Raw genomic sequence first — 18,062 nt, 5'->3', positions numbered from 1 at the left:
TGTGTGTGTGTGTGTGTGTGTATATAACACGAGTCTAGTAGTACCTAACCAAGTCCAAACTCAATAGGCTGCCAGTGAAGTTGGTTTGGGACCCAGAATGACCCGTCCACCTGATTACCAACCGTTTCCAAACACCGTGGGTCCAGTCGGCTGAGATGACTTGTGGCCACTTCAAAACAAACAGCAGGACTCGTGTTTGACAACCTCCCTGTGGGTGTGGCCTGTGTCAGAGCAGAGCCAGCTCCCCTCCAGCTCCTGTGAGCACGTCTGTCTAGAAACCTCAGTGTCTGCGCACGTGTGTGTGTGTGTGTGTCTACAGGCCATGCAGGCTGGTGCTGATGATGTCCATGAAGGTGGCCTCTATGCGGTAGCAGAGCTGGACGTCTGAGTCGGCTCCCCCCAGCTGCTCTGCCGTCCTCTGGGACAGGCTCGGCTTGGAGGCCCCCGCGCCCAACACCTCCTGGGGCTTCTGCTTCAGGTACTGGAGGCCTGCAGCAGAGAGGGGGTGGAGACAGAGGGGGGGCGGGGTCACACGTTTGAGACGTTCTCTTGAAGAGCCTTGGTGCCGGTGGTGCCGGACGGACGGTCGGGGGGGCGGGAGCGGCAAACTCACGGGCGATGAGGGGGTCGATGTCCCTGGCCTTGGTGGCCACGTCGGAGGCACACACCTGGCCCACCTGCACCAGCAGGGCGGACACGTCGTCGTAAAGGGGAGGGAAGGCCTGGCAGAAGGCCACCAGGCACGGCAGCGTGGGCATGAAGAAGGAGAAGCGCTTGGCCCGGGTCAGGACTGAGGGGGGGGGGGGGGGGGGGGGGGAGACACAGGGGTGAGACCCAACAGCAGAGGGGGCTGGGAGAGAGAGCGCGCAAACGGGTTCTGCACGGACACAGGTCCACCAGCAGATGGCGGTGTGATATCAAGAAACAACGGAGAAAGAGGAAATCTTTCATATAAATCGGATCCTTGAGAAAAGGATAGAGCGACACAAATGAGGGGAATCATGAGACTGAGCTAAATAAATGCCCCAGCGAAGAGCAGGGAACAAAGTGAGAGACCACAGACGGAGAATGAAGCTAAGCTAGGGGGCTAGCCGGGCGGGGGACTGACCTGTGAGCAGGGTTGCCATGACGCTGACGGCCAGGCGGGCCACGCTCAGGGACTTGGGCAGGGCGTACTGGGTGCACAGGTGAGACAGCAGCTGTATGGCAAAGATCTGAGGAGGGAAACACACACCCCCACACTGAGTCACACCCCGCCTGGTCACCGCGCCTGTCCTCCAGTCGACATAGGACAGACACTGGCACAGAGGCGGCATCGCTGTGGGCTCCACGGCCAGAGGAGAGGAGAGGGGAGGAGGAGAGAAGAGGAGATGAGAGAGGAGAAGAGGGGAGGAGTTGAGAGAGGAGAAAAGAGGAGGGGAGGAGATGAGAGAGGAGGAGAAAAGAGGAGAGGGGATGAGAGAGGAGGAAGAAAGAGAAGAGGCCAGGAGAGAAGAGGAGAGGCCAGGAGAGAAGAGGGGAGGAGAAGGAGAGGAGGAAGAGGAGGAGGGGGGGGGACTCACCTGCTTCTCCAGCTGAGGCTGGGCCAGCAGCTCGGGGATGAAGTCCAGGCAGATGTGGATGGAGGGGATGCCTGCCACGGTGAGGGGCAGCAGGGCCTGAGGGTAGCCCTGGGAGGAGACGGGCACAGGGGGGGGCACGGGGAGGAAGAGACCAGGAGGTGAAGAGGGAACAGCGAGGGGACGGGGCAGAAGAAAAAAAGATGATACAAGGGGATTAAGAGAGAGCTCAATAATCAGTGGATGAGTGGAGTGTTTACTAGCAGTAGTATAATTTGATAAGCCATTTGATCCAGAACACATGCACGCACACACACATATACACACACACACACACGGCAGCTTGCGCGAGCAGCATGAATCCGCGGCGGATTACTGCGACAGAGGGGCAGGATTGCGGTGATGAGGTCTAACATATGGCGGGCGGCTCGTCGCGGGAGCACTGCAGTCATGCAGGCTCACCGAGCGCCGCTGCTGTTGTTGTGACTCGCAGCACTCCTGCGGCTCGACGCCTGCCGCGTCTTAGCTGACCGCGCTTGGACTCGACCACATGCTCGTTTCACCATGCTAAAATGATGTTTTATATGCCGTATATAGAGCGACCTCAGCAACTTGTGCAAGGTTATAGGACCCATGGCTTTTTCTCCAATACAGTCACTTACGATTCAAATCTGTTTCGATCGCTATGTATTTAGAGGCTCCATAGAGATTTTCCGGGACCTTCTTTTTTCAGTGGAGCGGTTATGAAATATGAGAAGCCATCGATCAAGACAAAATCGCAAAAGTGAACGTGAGGCAGTCAGGAATGGCGTTGAGAAATACACGCGTCTCCTCGTCTGCGAGGGGGGGGGTTACCTGGAAGTGCACTAGCTTGGCGATGTTGGGATCGGCGATGAACATCTGGTGGAGCAAGCAGCAGATGAGACACTGCACCTCCCTCAGGTCGCTGAGCAGCCCCCCCTCCGGCTCGCCCTCGGCCCCCCCGGGCCCCGCGGGGCCCCTCACGCTGCTCAGCAGGCTCTCGCCCTCCGAGCCCAGCTGCTGGCCCTCCGAGGAGGGCAGACACACCTCCAGCAGGATCTGCACCGCTGCACTGTCCTGGGGGGGAACACACACACACAGAGTGAAGGTCATTAGGGAAGTGTGTGTGGAGTGTGTGTGTTTGTATGTGAGGTGTACATGTGTATGCGTGTGAAGTATGCTTGTGTGCGAGGTGTGTATGTATGTGAGATGTAGTGTAGGTGTCTGGTGCGTGTGCGTGTGTGTGTAATGCGCGCGCGTGCGTGTGTGTGTGTACCTGAGCAGCCAGCAGGGCGTTCTTGAGCTCCTCGCGCGTGACCTCGGGGGTGTCGGGCTGGCCCGTGAGGCCCAGGTTAGAGATGGTCTGACTCTGCCTGTCCAGTTCGGCCGTCTCCTTCAGGTGGGAGTTCAGGTAGGCCTTGGAGGCCAGCAGGTAGCCGTTCAACATGTGGAGGACGATGTCCATCAGGGGAGGACACCTGGACACACACACACACACGTAAATCCCCCAAAACAGAGGTCGACAGCAATGTCCAATTTCATTTCAGCAATGACTCCCGTCTCCAAGTATGGAGTCTGCAGCTCTAGAGAATGTGTACATTCTAGTAGTGCACAGTATCTAACCCTAACCGCCCAGCAGAGGTATCCACCGGGTCTCACCCTCTGCTTCCTACCGGGGCTGTGCAGGCGCTCCCAGCATGCCGCGCTCCTCACCTGTACACCCTGCGGTGGCAGCGCAGCACGATGAGGGGGTCCACCATCAGGTCGTTCTGGCTGTACGTCTGCTGCCTCGCCATCTTGGCCGAGGGCTGCAGGGCGTTGACCGTCATCACCCACAACCTGGCGCCGCACACAGGGACGCCGGCGTTACACTCACAGAGGACAAGCCACGCCCCCCCCCCCCCCTCGGCCGAGCCACACTAGCCAGAGAGCGTGGTCACCTCGGGGTGTTGGGGTCAGTATGAACCGCTTTTGGAGATGTTCCCAGTTTTTCTTTAGCGCCGCTGCCCTGAAGGTGGCTGGGATTGGACAGATGGCGTTTTCTCTGAGAACTGGATTCTTCCCCTCTGCAGACAGCTGGCTGGCTGTCTGTGTGGGGCGGGCTTCAATCAATGTGTGTAAAGAGAGGTCCCTGCTAAGGCCCTGCTCCTTGATGCATCCCAGCTTCCTCCCAGGGGCCACAGCACCATTCAGCACCAGCAGGAGGAGGAGGAGAGGGGGAGGAGAGGGGGGCGTAGGGCAACAATCTGTGACACTTTACCCCTGGAGAGTCCCCCCCCATTGTTCTACCCCGCACTGAGCTTCTACTTGTGACTGTGAGAGAATGCGTGTATGAGAGAAAGATCGATCGGCTCCTCTCCTCTTTGGTGATCGTAGGGGACCTGCAGGTGTTATCATGTCCAGTTAGGAGGCTAGGAGCTGCATGACCTGACCCAAGTCCAGCTCCTCAGTCCACTCACACTCAACACGGGGGGGAAAACCAAGGAAATGACACGGGCCCTATCGGGCAAAACCAACCGTTCCACAAACAGGGAAACCTTAACCCTAGAGGCTGTACTAACACCCAGCAGGACTGAGGTACACCCTAACCCTAACCCTAACCCCCCCCCCCCCCCCCCCCACACACCTGGCATTTAATCAGCCCCCTCCGTTCCTACTGGATAACACTCTTTCTACACGGCACAGCCTATGATAGACAGCCCTGGGGTGAAAACAAATAGGTCCGGAATCGAATCACTTTGCATCTCAAAAGATGACAAATACACTGGGATCAAAATACACCAGAACTTGTTGCTTTGGGCTGTCCCGGCCCTTGCCTCCGGTCCTACCTGCGGGGCATGACGGTGTTGAGGACCATCCACAGCTTGTTGAGGGTCTGGAGGATGCGCCTGGGGACCCCTGGCTGCAGCAGCAGGGTCATGCTGCCCGTCAGGGCCTCGGCGTAGGGCATCAGGTCCCCCGCCGACAGCAGAGTCAGGTGCTCCAGGATCCGCATCAGCCTGGGCCCGCTAGACGGAAGCTTCTGGAAGGCTGGAGGGGGAATGGAACGCTTTTAAAGAGAGAGTTGAGGTCTAGAGTGACTTGTGTGTAAAACCACACTGATATGGAAACACACTCCATAGGTAGAATGCTGTGGAAATGAGGTCAAACTGCAGAGCCCGTTTCAACTGTTCGGTTGTTTTAGATCAGTGTCGAAAGAGAGACAGAAAGAGCACATATCTCTGGTTGTAAAGGAGAGGAGAGCGAGAGAGAAAGTAGGGAGAGAGAGAGACTTCCCAATCCTCTTTGTTCTGCAGCTGAGTCATTCACTTCCAAAGGTCAGGCTTCACATCTAACCGGAGGCTGGTCAAATCACACACAGAGAGAGAAACAGAACTAGACTCACCCAGTCCAGCTAGACTCACCCAGCCTCTGAGACCTGCAGCCTCTCTCCATGTCCCTATCCTGGAGGTGCCCGCCCCCCCCCCTCCCCCTCCCCCTCCCCCTGTCTTAAACAGGCTTTCATCCAGTGGCACGCACAGCTCCGAGCACTTACACAAGCAACACGAAGGGAAAACAAGCCCTTTAGGTTAACATCCTCCCTTTGGTTTTTACAAAGGAAAGCAGTTCTCCACAGTGGCAGACCGTTGGATTAAATCATGTTTGGATTTCCATAATAAGATGTAGTTTTGCAGATTAGATTAGCCTTGCCTTGGAGCACGGGGGGATAACTCACAAAGGAGAGAGAAGAAACCATAAGGACTGTGTGTGTCTGTGTGTGCGTGTGTGTGTGTCTAGGCCTGCTCTATCAGAAGGCTCGATCTGTTATTAAAGTCTAATAGCAGTCTAATCCTCCAGACACTGGGGCCTGAGGGATTACTGCACACTGATCTGGAACAAAGAGGAGGGAAGGAGGGTCCAGGCTTTCCTCTAAAGCTCGGGATCTGCTGTTTACCAACTTGCCATGACTGACTCTCCCCGCGCCATACCCTCTTCGTTCGCCACCCCTGCGTCCACCTAAACCCCTCAGCCAAGCTAGACTAATCTGAGGATCGGGCTAATTAACCCCAATTTAAATACTCCACCACCGCCTTTCCCATCTGATTGCCCCCTCGCCCTCCCATTCTCTTACCCCCTTCCCCTTTATTGATTACCCAACCCCCACAAATCCCCCCCCCCCCCCCACCCCCCATGCTCACCCTCGTGCAGCTGGCTCTGGGAGTATCTGCAGGTGTTGCTGGGGAGCAGCATCCTGCGCAGCAGGGGCAGGGTGCCCGTCACCTCCTCCTCGCACACCCAGTCCTCCACCATGCACAGGTGGGGGTAGTTGGTGGCCAGCAGGCGCAGCAGGGCCGAGTGGAGGCCTGGAGGAGGGGACGCGGTGGGGGGAGAAGATCGTCAGAGGGTGGGACTGGGGGTGGTAGAATAGGGAGGATGTTTGTAGTTGATCGTGAGGTATCAGTTTGATTCGGTTTGACTTTGTGTTAGTAATACAAAGCTGAAGTCGTAGGTGGGTGGGGTTTCCTCGATAACACGACCTGGTGGACAGGGTACATGTGTGCAGTGGGGGGGCCAGGCCTCGTACCTCCCAGCTCCTGCTGGAGCCCCTGGGCCTGGGTGATGAGGTACTTGATGGGGATCTGGTCCATCAGAGTGGCTGAGTAGGACCGGGGCTTCCTCTGCATCAGAGCTGGGGAGTAGAGACAGGGGAGAGGAGACGGGAGAGAGGAGACGGGGGAGAGGAGACGGGGGAGAGGAGACAGGGGAGAGGAGACAGGGGAGAGGAGACAGGGGAGAGGAGACAGGGGAGAGGAGACAGGGGAGAGGAGACAGGGGAGAGGAGACAGGGGAGAGGAGACAGGGGATAGTAGACGGGGGAGAGTAGACAGGGGAGAGGAGACAGGGGAGAGGGCGGAGGTGGAGCGAGGAAAGGGAGAAGCCAAGGGAGAAGCAGAAGCGAGTAGAGGAGAAAGATGGAGAGGGGGAGAAGAGAGGCGGGGCGGGAGAGGACAGAGAGGAGAGGGAGAGAGAGGACGACAACAAGAGAAGAGAGGCTTCATTGGGATGGACTGTGTCAGTGGTAGCCCAGCGCTTGCAGTTCCAGGAGCCACAGTGATTTTTCACAAACGTAGGTTCATTAACACTGCCGATGGGCATCATCATTCTTCCTTTGGACGGAGCAGGGAGCACTTAGATAAACACAGCTATTAAAGAGAGAGCAGGGGAGAGGAGAGGCATAAACCTTGATGTAAATGAGGACTAATGGCGAGGGCTGGAGGAGAGCTCACCATTAAGAGGGGAAAAACACTGACTGGGCTCGCTGCAACCTGGCCTAACCTACAGTTGTCCTACGCTCCTGTGGCTAAGCTAGCATTCTGGCACCGTCCCCGTCACTGAGCCGAGCTGCATCGGAATGAATGAAAAGGGCTGGCGGTGCCAGAGCCAACGTTCAAACAGGAGGGGTGAATCACTCTAGAGAGATGGAGAGAGGGAAAGAAAATCCTCTCGCTCAACAACAGGAGGCCAAAGCCTGACTAGGTGTCTGCCGGACACACTCCCTCAGTCTGACATGCGGCACACCTTCCGGAAGAGACACAACAACAACAAAAAGACGCCTGGATAGTCGGGGGCGTGCCACTGAGGAGGGGAGCGACGGGGAGCCGGGGGCGGAGGGGGGGAAGTCGGGGCTCGTACCCAGGGCCTTGGTGCTGACCAGGAGGGCTTCCTCGTAGGACAGGATGTAGTAGAGGATCAACAGCTGGGTGGTGATGCTGTAGCGCTGGCGACCTCGCCCTCCCTCGCCCTGCAGACAGAGAGAGAGAGAGAGAGGGGGGGGGGGGTTACAGACAGCGAGTCACAGAGAGAGACACAAAGAGAGAGAGAGAAAGGAGGGATGGAGAGACAAGGAGAAAGATTAATAGAGGAGAGAGAGAGAGGACAGAGAGAGAGCACCAGACGGGTAGAGGCAGACAGAGAGAGAGAGACAGAGAGAGAGACAGAGAGAGAGAGAGAGAGAGAGAGAGAGGAGGAAGGGGTTGTCAAGGAAGGGTCAGGGACAGGTCAGCTGCAAACGCATCTCTCCACGGGGCAGCAGCGGCCCCATCCGAGCCACAAATCGTCCCCTCTCTCCTTGCAGGACCAGCAAGGCGGAATAAGAGGATGCAGTGGATAGGGGGGTGTGTGCATCACTACATGGCTACTGACGTATGACATCATTAAATGCAGTATGTCACTGGCTGCAGACACGGTAATAGGCTGGGGGAACCGTAATGACATTAAAGGCAATTTACTCTGAACGGCCTCCAAACAGGAGGAATGAGGAGATTAATTGAAACCGACTACAAAGTCTACATCATTTGATGCCCCCCCCCCCCCACCTCCTCCGGTGGGCTTCTCTACTGGTCGCTGGTAAACACGCAGCTCCCTGCAACCTTAGCTGTGAAGCTCCCAGCCTGCCAGATCCATACTTCAGAGTGGGAGAGAGAGGGAGCAGGATGGGAATAGTGCAGCGGCATTGAACGACGCGGACATATTACAGCACGTCTGGCCGCAGAGTCAGAATCCCCCTTATTGAGTTACTGGCTGTGCCGGTGTGCTCCCGGCGACACTTGTCTTTACTGATGAATTTCCCCTCCGGGGTCCCCTGGGAACGCGCGTCAACGTGATCGATCGATGCAGAAGGATAGGGATATTGCCTGTAAGCCTAAACACCCCCCCCCCCCCCCCACCCCAGGATCACTCACGGGTGCAGAGCCCAGGAAGACAGCGAGGATCTCCTGCTCGGTGATGGGCTGGTTGGTGGCCTCGGGGTTGGCCTTGGAGGCGGGGGTGAGGATGGAGTTGATGTACACGTCTATGAGGGGCAGCAGCTGGGTGTGGAGGGGCGTGGACGTCTCACACAGCTGCCGGTAGATCCAGTCCTACGAGCACACACACACACACACACACACACACACACACAGTTAACCTGACTCAGAGCGCTCTCTTCATTAGGACTCTACAGAGATAAACATCTGAATTTCCACTTGTACAGGCCAGGTGTGTTGTCTGTGCTCCCAGGCCAGGGGAGGTCTGGTTCCCCCCTGTGTGCCCAGCAGGTGGAGCACCGGGCCAGGGGAGGTCTGGTTCCCCCCTGTGTGCCCAGCAGGTGGAGCACCGGGCCAGGGGAGGTCTGGTTCCCCCCTGTGTGCCCAGCAGGTGGAGCACCGGGCCAGGGGAGGTCTGGTTCCCCCCTGTGTGCCCAGCAGGTGGAGCACCGGGCCAGGGGAGGTCACCGGGCCAGGGGAGGTCTGGTTCCCCCCTGTGTGCCCAGCAGGTGGAGCACCGGGCCAGGGGAGGTCTGGTTCCCCCCTGTGTGCCCAGCAGGTGGAGCACCGGGCCAGGGGAGGTCTGGTTCCCCCCTGTGTGCCCAGCAGGTGGAGCACCGGGCCAGTCCTTACCTTGATGGAGACCTTGTGCTTGGTGAAGGCCCGGCTGCGGAGCAGCTGGTAGATACAGTGGATGGGCAGGAACCCTGTGATGTTGGCGCTCAGGTTGTTGGTGACGGCCACCCTCACGGCATGGGCAGTCACCACCTGGGGGGAGGAGGAGGAGACAGACTCAACGCTCTGCTCTGATAGGCCGTTCAGGTAAAACGCCCCGGGGCGAGACTTGAGGGACTTGGGAGGGGGTGAGGTGAGGTCGAGAGGTACCTGCTCGGTGAAGATCTCCTGGGTAAAGATGGTCTTCATCTTGCTCAGGGAGCTGGGCTTGATGGCGATCTGGAGGAGGAGCCAGAAAAAGAGAGGGGGGTTGTGACATTGAGACGGTGGGGAACCCTCTTACTTCAGCCGCGCTGAGGCAGCGCTCAAAAAGTTGTTTTCCTCATTGTCCCAGTACCGTCCCGAAGTACAAAATGAACCGTCCCAAACTGAACTTGACCTGTCCCAAAATGTAAATGTTTGTGTTGTTTTGATGTTTTTGCACATTCTGACATGGGTCTAGGTTCATTGCAACACTATTTAAGTAATCCATACAGTCGTGGGGCTCAAATCAATGTCTGAATTTGAATGTGAATACATACACCAAGAACAGACCATTTTCTTGCTTGTTTCATGGTGGGGCGAACACAATTCTTGGTGTGGCTGTAGTAAAAAAGCTTCGTAAGGTGTGAAAAATATTTTCTACAAAAAGTTTTTCAAGGTTGAAAAAATATTTGCTTTTCTGTTTTTCAATAATAGGTTTGCATCATTGATGAGTACTTGATGAGGACTCTACTAAACTCGACTGTACTCTATTGTACTCTGCGCTGCTTTAGGCTTCTTTGATCCCCTCTCTCCTCTCCTTTCTCTGTTCCCCCCCTGAATATTACAGTCTGGCCATTTATAAAGCAATACAGCTGGTGATGTATGTTACTGGGATAATTATGTATAATGAGTTTTCATTTATACACCAGTCTTTCACACTGAGAACACAGGGGGAACTGATATCCCTGGAGGCCTGAGGAAAATGGTTCCCCCCCCTGTATATTACAGTCTGGCCATTTATAAAGCAATACAGTGATGCATGTTACTGTGATCATTATGTATGTTACTGTGATCATGATGTATAATGAGTTTTCATTTATACACCAGTCTTTCACACTGAGAACACAGGGGGAACTGATTTCCCTGGAGGCCTGAGGAAAATGGTTCCCCCCCTGTATATTACAGTCTGATGATTTTGGACGCAAAACAGTGACGCTGGTGATGTATTTTACAGTGATCATTATAATAACTATAATAAATGAATGATCAGGTCATACACGGACCATATCACTATTGGATTTTAAGGCCGTAATGTTTTAATATAGGTGTGTATCTACATATTAAAGTCCAATGTTGTGACAATGTTTTTTTATTTGTATTAGCTATACATCCATATTTTCGTGAAATTCCTGACGAGTGTCACTGTCAAGAGCTAGCCGGTGAATACATTGTTCATAGTTTATGGAATAAACTATGAAACTATGTCCCACAGTCATCTCAAAGTCTGTGTCTGTCCCAGACATCTTTTTCATCGTTGCCGGGACGACGGGACGCCGTTCATTTCGAGCTCTGCTGAGAGGAACCCCCCCCCCCCCCCCCACCCCCGAGGCTCACACACCTGGCATTTAATCAGCCCCCTCCGTTCCTACTGGATAACACTCTTTCTACACGGCACAGCCTATGATAGACAGCCCTGGGGTGAAAACAAATAGGTCCGGAATCGAATCACTTTGCATCTCAAAAGATGACAAATACACTGGGATCAAAATACACCAGAACTTGTTGCTTGAGTGTGTGTGTATGTGGCTCTGCATAGCTGCAGTACAGTATCTACAGAGAGAGAGAGAGAGAGAGAGAGAGAGAGAGAGAGAGAGGGATAGGCAGGCGTATCGACCCCCCGCCCCCACCCCTTCACCTTACCTTCATCCCCAAAGTGGAGCACACCAGCTCGATGATGGCGCTGAGCTGGTTGCTATGGAAATACATGGCAACCAGTAACAGCATCTCTCCGAACGAAGCAGCTACGCCCGCAGCACTGTGTGACGTCGAGGGGTGTGGGGGGGGGGGGGGGAGGGAGGGGACAAAAGACAAGAGGGGAGAGATTTAAAACAGCCGTTTACCATGCATCTTAGAGGATGGCACTTTAATAAACTGATTATGCCGTTACCCACACACACACTGCCACAGACACCCCCCCGCCCCCCCTCACAGCCCCCGCCAACACTCATTTACCTCCCCGCTGATGGGCCCACAGTTACAGATTTATAGCCCAGCGCGCACACACACACACACACCCACAGACTGAGGACAGGGAAAGCTGGGCGGCTGCAATGATAACTCATAGTGGATGACGGTCTTATTAAATTCCAAAAAGCCTGTCAGAGCCCATCTGGTGTACACACACACACAGCTAACACTCTCACCCTGTGTGCACACACACACATCCCTGCTCTGTTTGTTTAGAGGTAGACAGTCTGCTGGCTTTAGGACAGTGAAGCAGAGATAGGTGGCGGAAACTGGGACATGAACACACACCACTGTTTGGCCAAGAACAGTCTAAATACTGCCATCATGTGACACACACACCACCAAACAACACGAGATGCAAACAGATTCATCTTGCACAAGACATTTCCCCTTGTAAATGTTTCATTACGTAGGCCGAATTGTTCTCAAAACTAGGTCAGTTTTATGCCATTACTGCTAATAATCATACAAATGTGAAACACGGTAACAAAGAAGACGATGTTTTTACCTTTCAAAGTATTCCTCCTCCTTGATCATCCAGCTGAGCCACATCACCATCAGCTGCTCCTGCTCTGGGGTGCTACACACACACACACACACACACACACACCACACACACACACACACAACACACACACACACACACACACACACACACACACACACACACACACACACACACACACACACACAAACACACACACACAGAGAGAGAGAATGTACCACTACTGCAACAGTTCAACCCCATACAACCCTAGCTAAACAATGCCATAAATCCCAGCTCGTCTCAGATCTCCACAGCAGTGGGACCCAGAGGCTGGGAAGACAGAGAGAGATGGAGGGTGTGTGTGTGTTGTCCCTACCTGACCAGGGTGGGGAAGGCCAGCAGCTTGCAGAAGGACAGGGGAGACAAAGCGCACCCCGGCAGGAGTGGCCGGGGGGCGGCTGGTCATCAGCTGGAGAAGCTGCTCCGCCTCCTCATCGGTGGGCCTGGGGGGGGGGGGGGGGGGGGGGGAGGTGTGTCAGGTGTTACACGCTGACACACACACACCACAATGACCATGCCCACACCCAACGCATAATCAGCAACACACACAAAAGTCTCAACAAACACACCGACATCTCACGCCGACAAACCCACAAAATCGCCGTACGCACGCACACAAGCACGCACACAGAGGGCCGACCCTACCGGAGGCCCGCGATGCCATGAGGGCGCAGTAGAGCCGCAGCAGGGCGCTGGCCTTGACCACGTGCTCCTCGCGGAGGCCCGAGTACCCGAGCTGCTCTCGGCGTCGCTCTCGCTGTCGTTGGGGACGTGGGTGCTGCGGGAGCGCGGCAGGATGCCACCAGCTCCAGCAGCAGCTGCCGGCGCATCTGCCACAGCACAGAGCTGCTCTCCCTCTTACGCTGAGGGAGAGAGAGAGAGGGGGGGGGAGAGGGAGGTAGAGGCACATAGAGACAGAGGGGGGGAGAGGGAGGTAGAGGCACATAGAGAGAGGGGGGGGAGAGGGAGGTAGAGGCCCATAGAGAGGGGAGGAGAGGGAGGTAGAGGCCCATAGAGAGAGGGGGGGGGAGAGGGAGGTAGAGGCCCATAGAGAGAGGGGGGGGGGAGAGGGAGGTAGAGGCCCATAGAGAGGGGAGGAGAGGGAGGTAGAGGCACATAGAGAGAGGGGGGGGAGAGGGAGGTAGAGGCCCATAGAGAGGGGAGGAGAGGGAGGTAGAGGCACATAGAGAGAGGGGGGGGGGGGAGAGGGAGGTAGAGGCCCATAGAGAGAGAGAGAGAGAGAGAGAGAGAGAGAGAGAGAGAGAGAGAGAGAGAGAGAGAGAGAGAGAGAGAGAGAGAGAGAGAGAGAGAGAGAGAGAGAGAGAGAGAGGGTGGGGTGAAGGTAGGGAAAAATGTGAAGGCTATGGGTGAGTTACTGTTGACATATTTATGCAGGAAGTGAGAGATTGTACTGTGTTTGTGAGTGTGTGTGTGTGTGTGTGAGGAGGCTGAGTGAAGGAGGAGGTTGTCGTCCCCTCTTCTCGGGGGCCTCCGTGATGACAGGTCCCCCCCCCCCCCCGGAGGGAGGTGGGGGCTCGGCTCACCTGCTGTCCGTTGCGGATGAACATGCTGAACCAGGTGCGGACCTTCCCGTTGGTGCCCAGCAGCAGGCCGCTCACGTAGGAGACCAGGGGGCTGACGGCGTCATCCGCCGTGTCCGGCTTGTAGTCCAGGGTCAGGGCCACCCCCAGGCCCGGCAGGTGACACTCCTCCACCTGGGAGCAGTCAGGAGCACAGGGGTCAGGGGGCTGAGCCAATCAGATGCAGGGGTCAGGGGGCTGAGCCAATCAGATGCAGGGGTCAGGGGGCTGAGCCAATCAGATGGCCAGGGAAACGGTGTGTCTCCCAGAGTGACTCACCACCATGGCTCTGATGTTGAGGGCCTGGGAGGGGTTCATCTGACACAGCTGCCGCAAGGCCTCCGTCCTGCGACGGCCCCCCATGCTCTCCTCATCCTGACGCTCCCCGTTCTTGATCAAGCCCCTGCACACTGGAAACACACACACACACCAAAAAAAAATCAACGTGACATTACTAATGTGATCTTGTGCAAGACTGCATTAAAAACAAACTAAGGCCTGAGACATAACATTTTACAAAATGTTAAGTTGCAAAATCCTATAACCCAATTCAGAATTTTTCAATAAAAGGCATACTGTATTTCTGCCTAGTGTCAGAACTTAATGTTCTTGCTTCATCTCTGTCTGGCCAATTTCACCATCATGTCAAACAGCCATAGACAACCAAACGCTTTATAAATGAACTGAACCGTAAAACAATGATTCCTTTATGTGCCTGTAAAAAATGATTTATCGTCTCTCAAAAATCTGCATTTCACAAAACACATCTCCCTCTGCCGGTTCGTCACTGCAAACTGACAGTTTAAAAGGCCAAATGTTTATGGTTGGCTGAAACTACGACATGGCACTGAAACGATATTTAGCATCCATCTCCGCTGCTTGTAGAGAACGGCATACTGCACGTCGTAAAATAAGCATGGGAGCTAGTTACCGCTTCACGGTAAAACGTGATCGCGGCTGATACTTCAGGACCGGCCTGCTTCCACAGATTCCCCCTAAAATTGATTAATTCCCCCCACGGCTCCGATAAAAGGGGCCATTGCTAAAACAAGCCAGGAGTATTCGCTAATGTTCAATCACTGCTATGTTATGCAGCTCACTGTTTCCTCCTCGAGCCTCGCGCAAACAAGCCATTGACCCAGCCCTGACCCCACAGTGACGAGAAGGCACTAGAGGCAGCCAACATCCCATTTCCTCATAATGCGACTCTCCAACCTCCAAACACACTCCCTCATCCTGAGCAAGACAGTCATATTCATTGTCTTTCCACACACACAAAAAAAGAAAGGATACATTTATCTGCCCCGGGGGCAGATACATGGCTAGAATTAGAAGGGACATTTAATTGGACGGGAAACGACATGACATGGCGAGTCCATAATCTTTCAGGCTCCCGCAGACAGGTACTTCCATTAAGTTAAGTGTACTTGCTTTATTGAGCATCTGCTGACAGAGTATACGGGGTTCAACAGAAGTATTAATAAGCTGCTGATTAAAATGCGCTGGAGTCCCCCCCCCCCCCCCCACCCCTCTCCACTTCACCCCAAAAACAGTTAGTTGCTTTCCTAAGTATTGGCCTTGAATGCAAACGACGTGCTGGACTGTACCTTCGTTGAAGCTGTCGGGGACGTTGGCGACCAGCAGACACAGGAACCAGTCACCGTTGCGCACGTGCAGCAGAGCCTCTGCCACGTCTATGATCGGCAGCAGGGAGGGCAGCTCTGTGGAGGACCGCAGGTTTATTTAAGTTCAATCTCTCAGAACAGACAAAATCCCCAAACTGGTACTTTTGATGGAACATTTCACACCATGATTTAATGTTGGCCCTACATGAAAACACATTTTTTATGTACCTGCTTGTAGGATACAGAGCACATCGGCCACTTCTTCCAGGTACACAGGACTCTCAAACAGCTCAGAGGACTTCATGAAAAACTCTCCATTGGAGTCAGTCACCTAAACAGAAGGAATATGAAATTAATGAAAACAAACAACTGGTTCGATAGGCCACACGGCCTGGCTAGCGACCTGGCGTTTCCTCGCAATACACTAACAGCATGCCGTGTTACCTTGTTCATTATGGCCAGCAGTTCGCTGAGGGCGAGCCTTAGTCTCCTGAGAGGGTCGCTGTGTTCAAACTCCAGGGTGAGGCCATGCTGGAGCTGGGACACTAGGATGCTCTCTCCATTAGAGCCCCCTGCCTTGTGTCTGTCAGGGGGGAACAAACGTGTCAACACCTATCCAGCACGCTGATCACAAAAATGATGTCTGAAGACGTGCCTGTTTTCATACAACATTGCACATCAAACGTTCATATCAAACAGTGTGTTGGTTGGCTTGTTTGACTAATCGGTCACGTTTTACCTCAGCTGTTGCTCCTTGCGGGCGTCCTGCTCCAGAGCGTGGAAATCGACGGACAGGAGTGCCACAATGGAGTTGACTGCCTCCACCCCTGAGAGCAGGCGTAGGATGAGCTTCTTGTCCTGCGCCCAGGCTTGGCTCTGGTCTGCTGGGGCACACAGAGCCATCCTCACCAGGCAGGGCAGCAGCAGCCTCAGCTCTGGGTCACTGAGGGCTGCCAGACGCACAACGTCCACCTTCTGCATGGCCTCAAAGGCATAGGAGCTGACAAACTGCAGCCCTGCACTGTCTGACATATCTGGGGCTGAAAGAGATGACATTTCAACTTCGTGTGGTAGTTTCACACTTAATTTGTTCACACCAGACTTCCTCTAAAATACTAATATGTCAGACAACGCGTGTATGACCAAACTATTTTAAATCCATACTTCATGACAGCTGAAATTATTTATCCTGCATTAGTGCTATCATAAAGCCGGTGGCTGTAGTAGTTAAATAATAGTACCGGCTAATACAATCTAGCTAGCCTAGCAAACACAGGAAGCTAGCGAGACAACGTTAGCTAGCTAGGTTACACATTAATCAGAAAACAACACGTATTCAAGGACCTAGGATCCATGCGAATCAAAAAAAATACTTTCAGTCCACCCAACAACGTACCAAGATCGGGTTGTGGCAGGTATTTCGCTAGCTACCTACAACATCTACTTCTTAGCAGAGTAACTTAGCTAGCTAGCTAGCTACAGCAGTACGCTATCTACTTACGGGACAACTTAGAGCTAGAGCTACTCAAGTTAGCATTACTTGCAAACTGCCCGGAGTGCAAGATAAATCAACAATAAAAGCCATTACTATTGTAAGAGGAACTATTCAGCTTACCTTAATAAAGATAACCCTTTATAAATGTTCAACTGGAAATGTTGCCTATTAGGCCCTCAGACCTCGGACTGGCTTAGCTGTACAAAGAAAACCTTGTGTGCATCCGTTGAGGCTCACTTTCCTCTGAGAGCTAATCTGCTAGCTCGCGGGCTCTGAGCCCCATTCTAAATAAATATCTGTATCTGCAAACGAATGCAATGTATGCCCAGATGAATAACTACAATGTAATCACAACAAAGTAATATGAGTAGGTGATTACACAAAAGTATCAAATACAAAAAGCAGGGAATGTGTGTGTAGCTCTTTCAGCCATCAACGCTAGCCATCATCAGACTGGAGAGTACAACTGACTGCAAGTTCTCCGCGTGTACTGATGCATTTAGCCCGCTAATGCGTTTGGCAGGTTCTGACAGCTAAACAAAAGGCTCATCCTCATCGATGACTTGCAAGTGACAACAAATCATGGTGAGATTACTAGGTCAAAAACCAGGACTTATTTCACACGGACTTCCTATCGGCATTATTAGGACTTTTGAGTACACACGTTTTAACATTTGTAAAAGCAATCTTTAAGGAACTAAAGCCACCCCGTGGATTTAGCTAAACACATCTTTGTTATGTATAAGCAGTTATGAATAACTGGCACCAAAAAAAAACAAAAACATTTGAACACAATTCAGGCATAATTCAATTCTAAATGCACTAAACCCCATAAATGGCTCTCTAAAGTATGTGGGATATGGCAGGCAAATACATTGTTTTAACTACTCTACTACAAACTTCCTGCAAGGATGGAGGACCTTGTGGCCGTTGTATTAAGCCATTTGCACTGTAATCTACTGTATATTTAAATTCCATTTATTTGAATATTGTGGACCACGAATCACCATTTTCAAAACTATTTAATAAAATTGCACTAGACATCCAACTGAATATTAATTTTCAGATTTTTATTATATTTCTGTATGTATCTACACCCAAAAGAGGACCACATACATTTTGATGCTCAAATATTTCAATTGCATGTAGAAATAAGCCAAGACCAGTCGGCAGTATGCAAGAAAAAAGACATCGGATTTCTGATTGTTTAAGAAGTTTCATTCTGAACAGGGGAAGATTCAGGTCACTGATCTTCCTCTGTGCACAAACACCCCAGATCCAGTGGGCATCCATCCATAACAAGTTTAGTTAATTTACACCACACATTTACTTTCACACAAAAGTAAAATGGGGTTGGTCTTAATGCATCCGTAACCACTCCAAAAAGGGTGCCACAGGAGCCAAACCTATGAGTCAATTAGGAGTTTGAGATCAAGGAGAGGTATATAAAGGATGTGCTACAAAGGACACAGCATTTCTTCCACTTATATATAAAATCTGTTCT

General features: G+C 53.1%; 1 protein-coding gene across 1 annotated transcript; it reads right to left on the bottom strand.

Moving 5' to 3' along the window:
• Positions 1 to 236: 236 nt before the first annotated feature.
• Positions 237 to 17,126, bottom strand: ints2 (integrator complex subunit 2). Its single transcript, XM_062485755.1, is given in 29 exon segments — positions 237 to 489; positions 614 to 790; positions 1,109 to 1,214; positions 1,563 to 1,670; positions 2,415 to 2,657; positions 2,857 to 3,058; positions 3,294 to 3,419; positions 4,409 to 4,610; positions 5,759 to 5,923; positions 6,145 to 6,249; positions 7,254 to 7,362; positions 8,303 to 8,479; positions 8,999 to 9,133; positions 9,251 to 9,319; positions 10,985 to 11,099; positions 11,820 to 11,891; positions 12,175 to 12,215; positions 12,217 to 12,301; positions 12,504 to 12,522; positions 12,525 to 12,593; positions 12,596 to 12,658; positions 12,661 to 12,721; positions 13,403 to 13,573; positions 13,718 to 13,848; positions 15,046 to 15,159; positions 15,292 to 15,394; positions 15,508 to 15,646; positions 15,803 to 16,103; positions 16,679 to 17,126. Coding segments are annotated over 28 exon segments (3,576 nt in total). The 5' UTR covers positions 16,096 to 16,103; positions 16,679 to 17,126; the 3' UTR covers positions 237 to 313.
• Between the last annotated feature and the right edge of the window lie 936 nt (positions 17,127 to 18,062).

Source organism: Osmerus eperlanus, chromosome 19 (genome assembly GCF_963692335.1).
Source record: "Osmerus eperlanus chromosome 19, fOsmEpe2.1, whole genome shotgun sequence".
Taxonomy (NCBI): domain Eukaryota; kingdom Metazoa; phylum Chordata; class Actinopteri; order Osmeriformes; family Osmeridae; genus Osmerus; species Osmerus eperlanus.
Note: the sequence above shows the minus strand (reverse complement) of the source record. Positions and strands in the feature narration are given on the sequence as shown.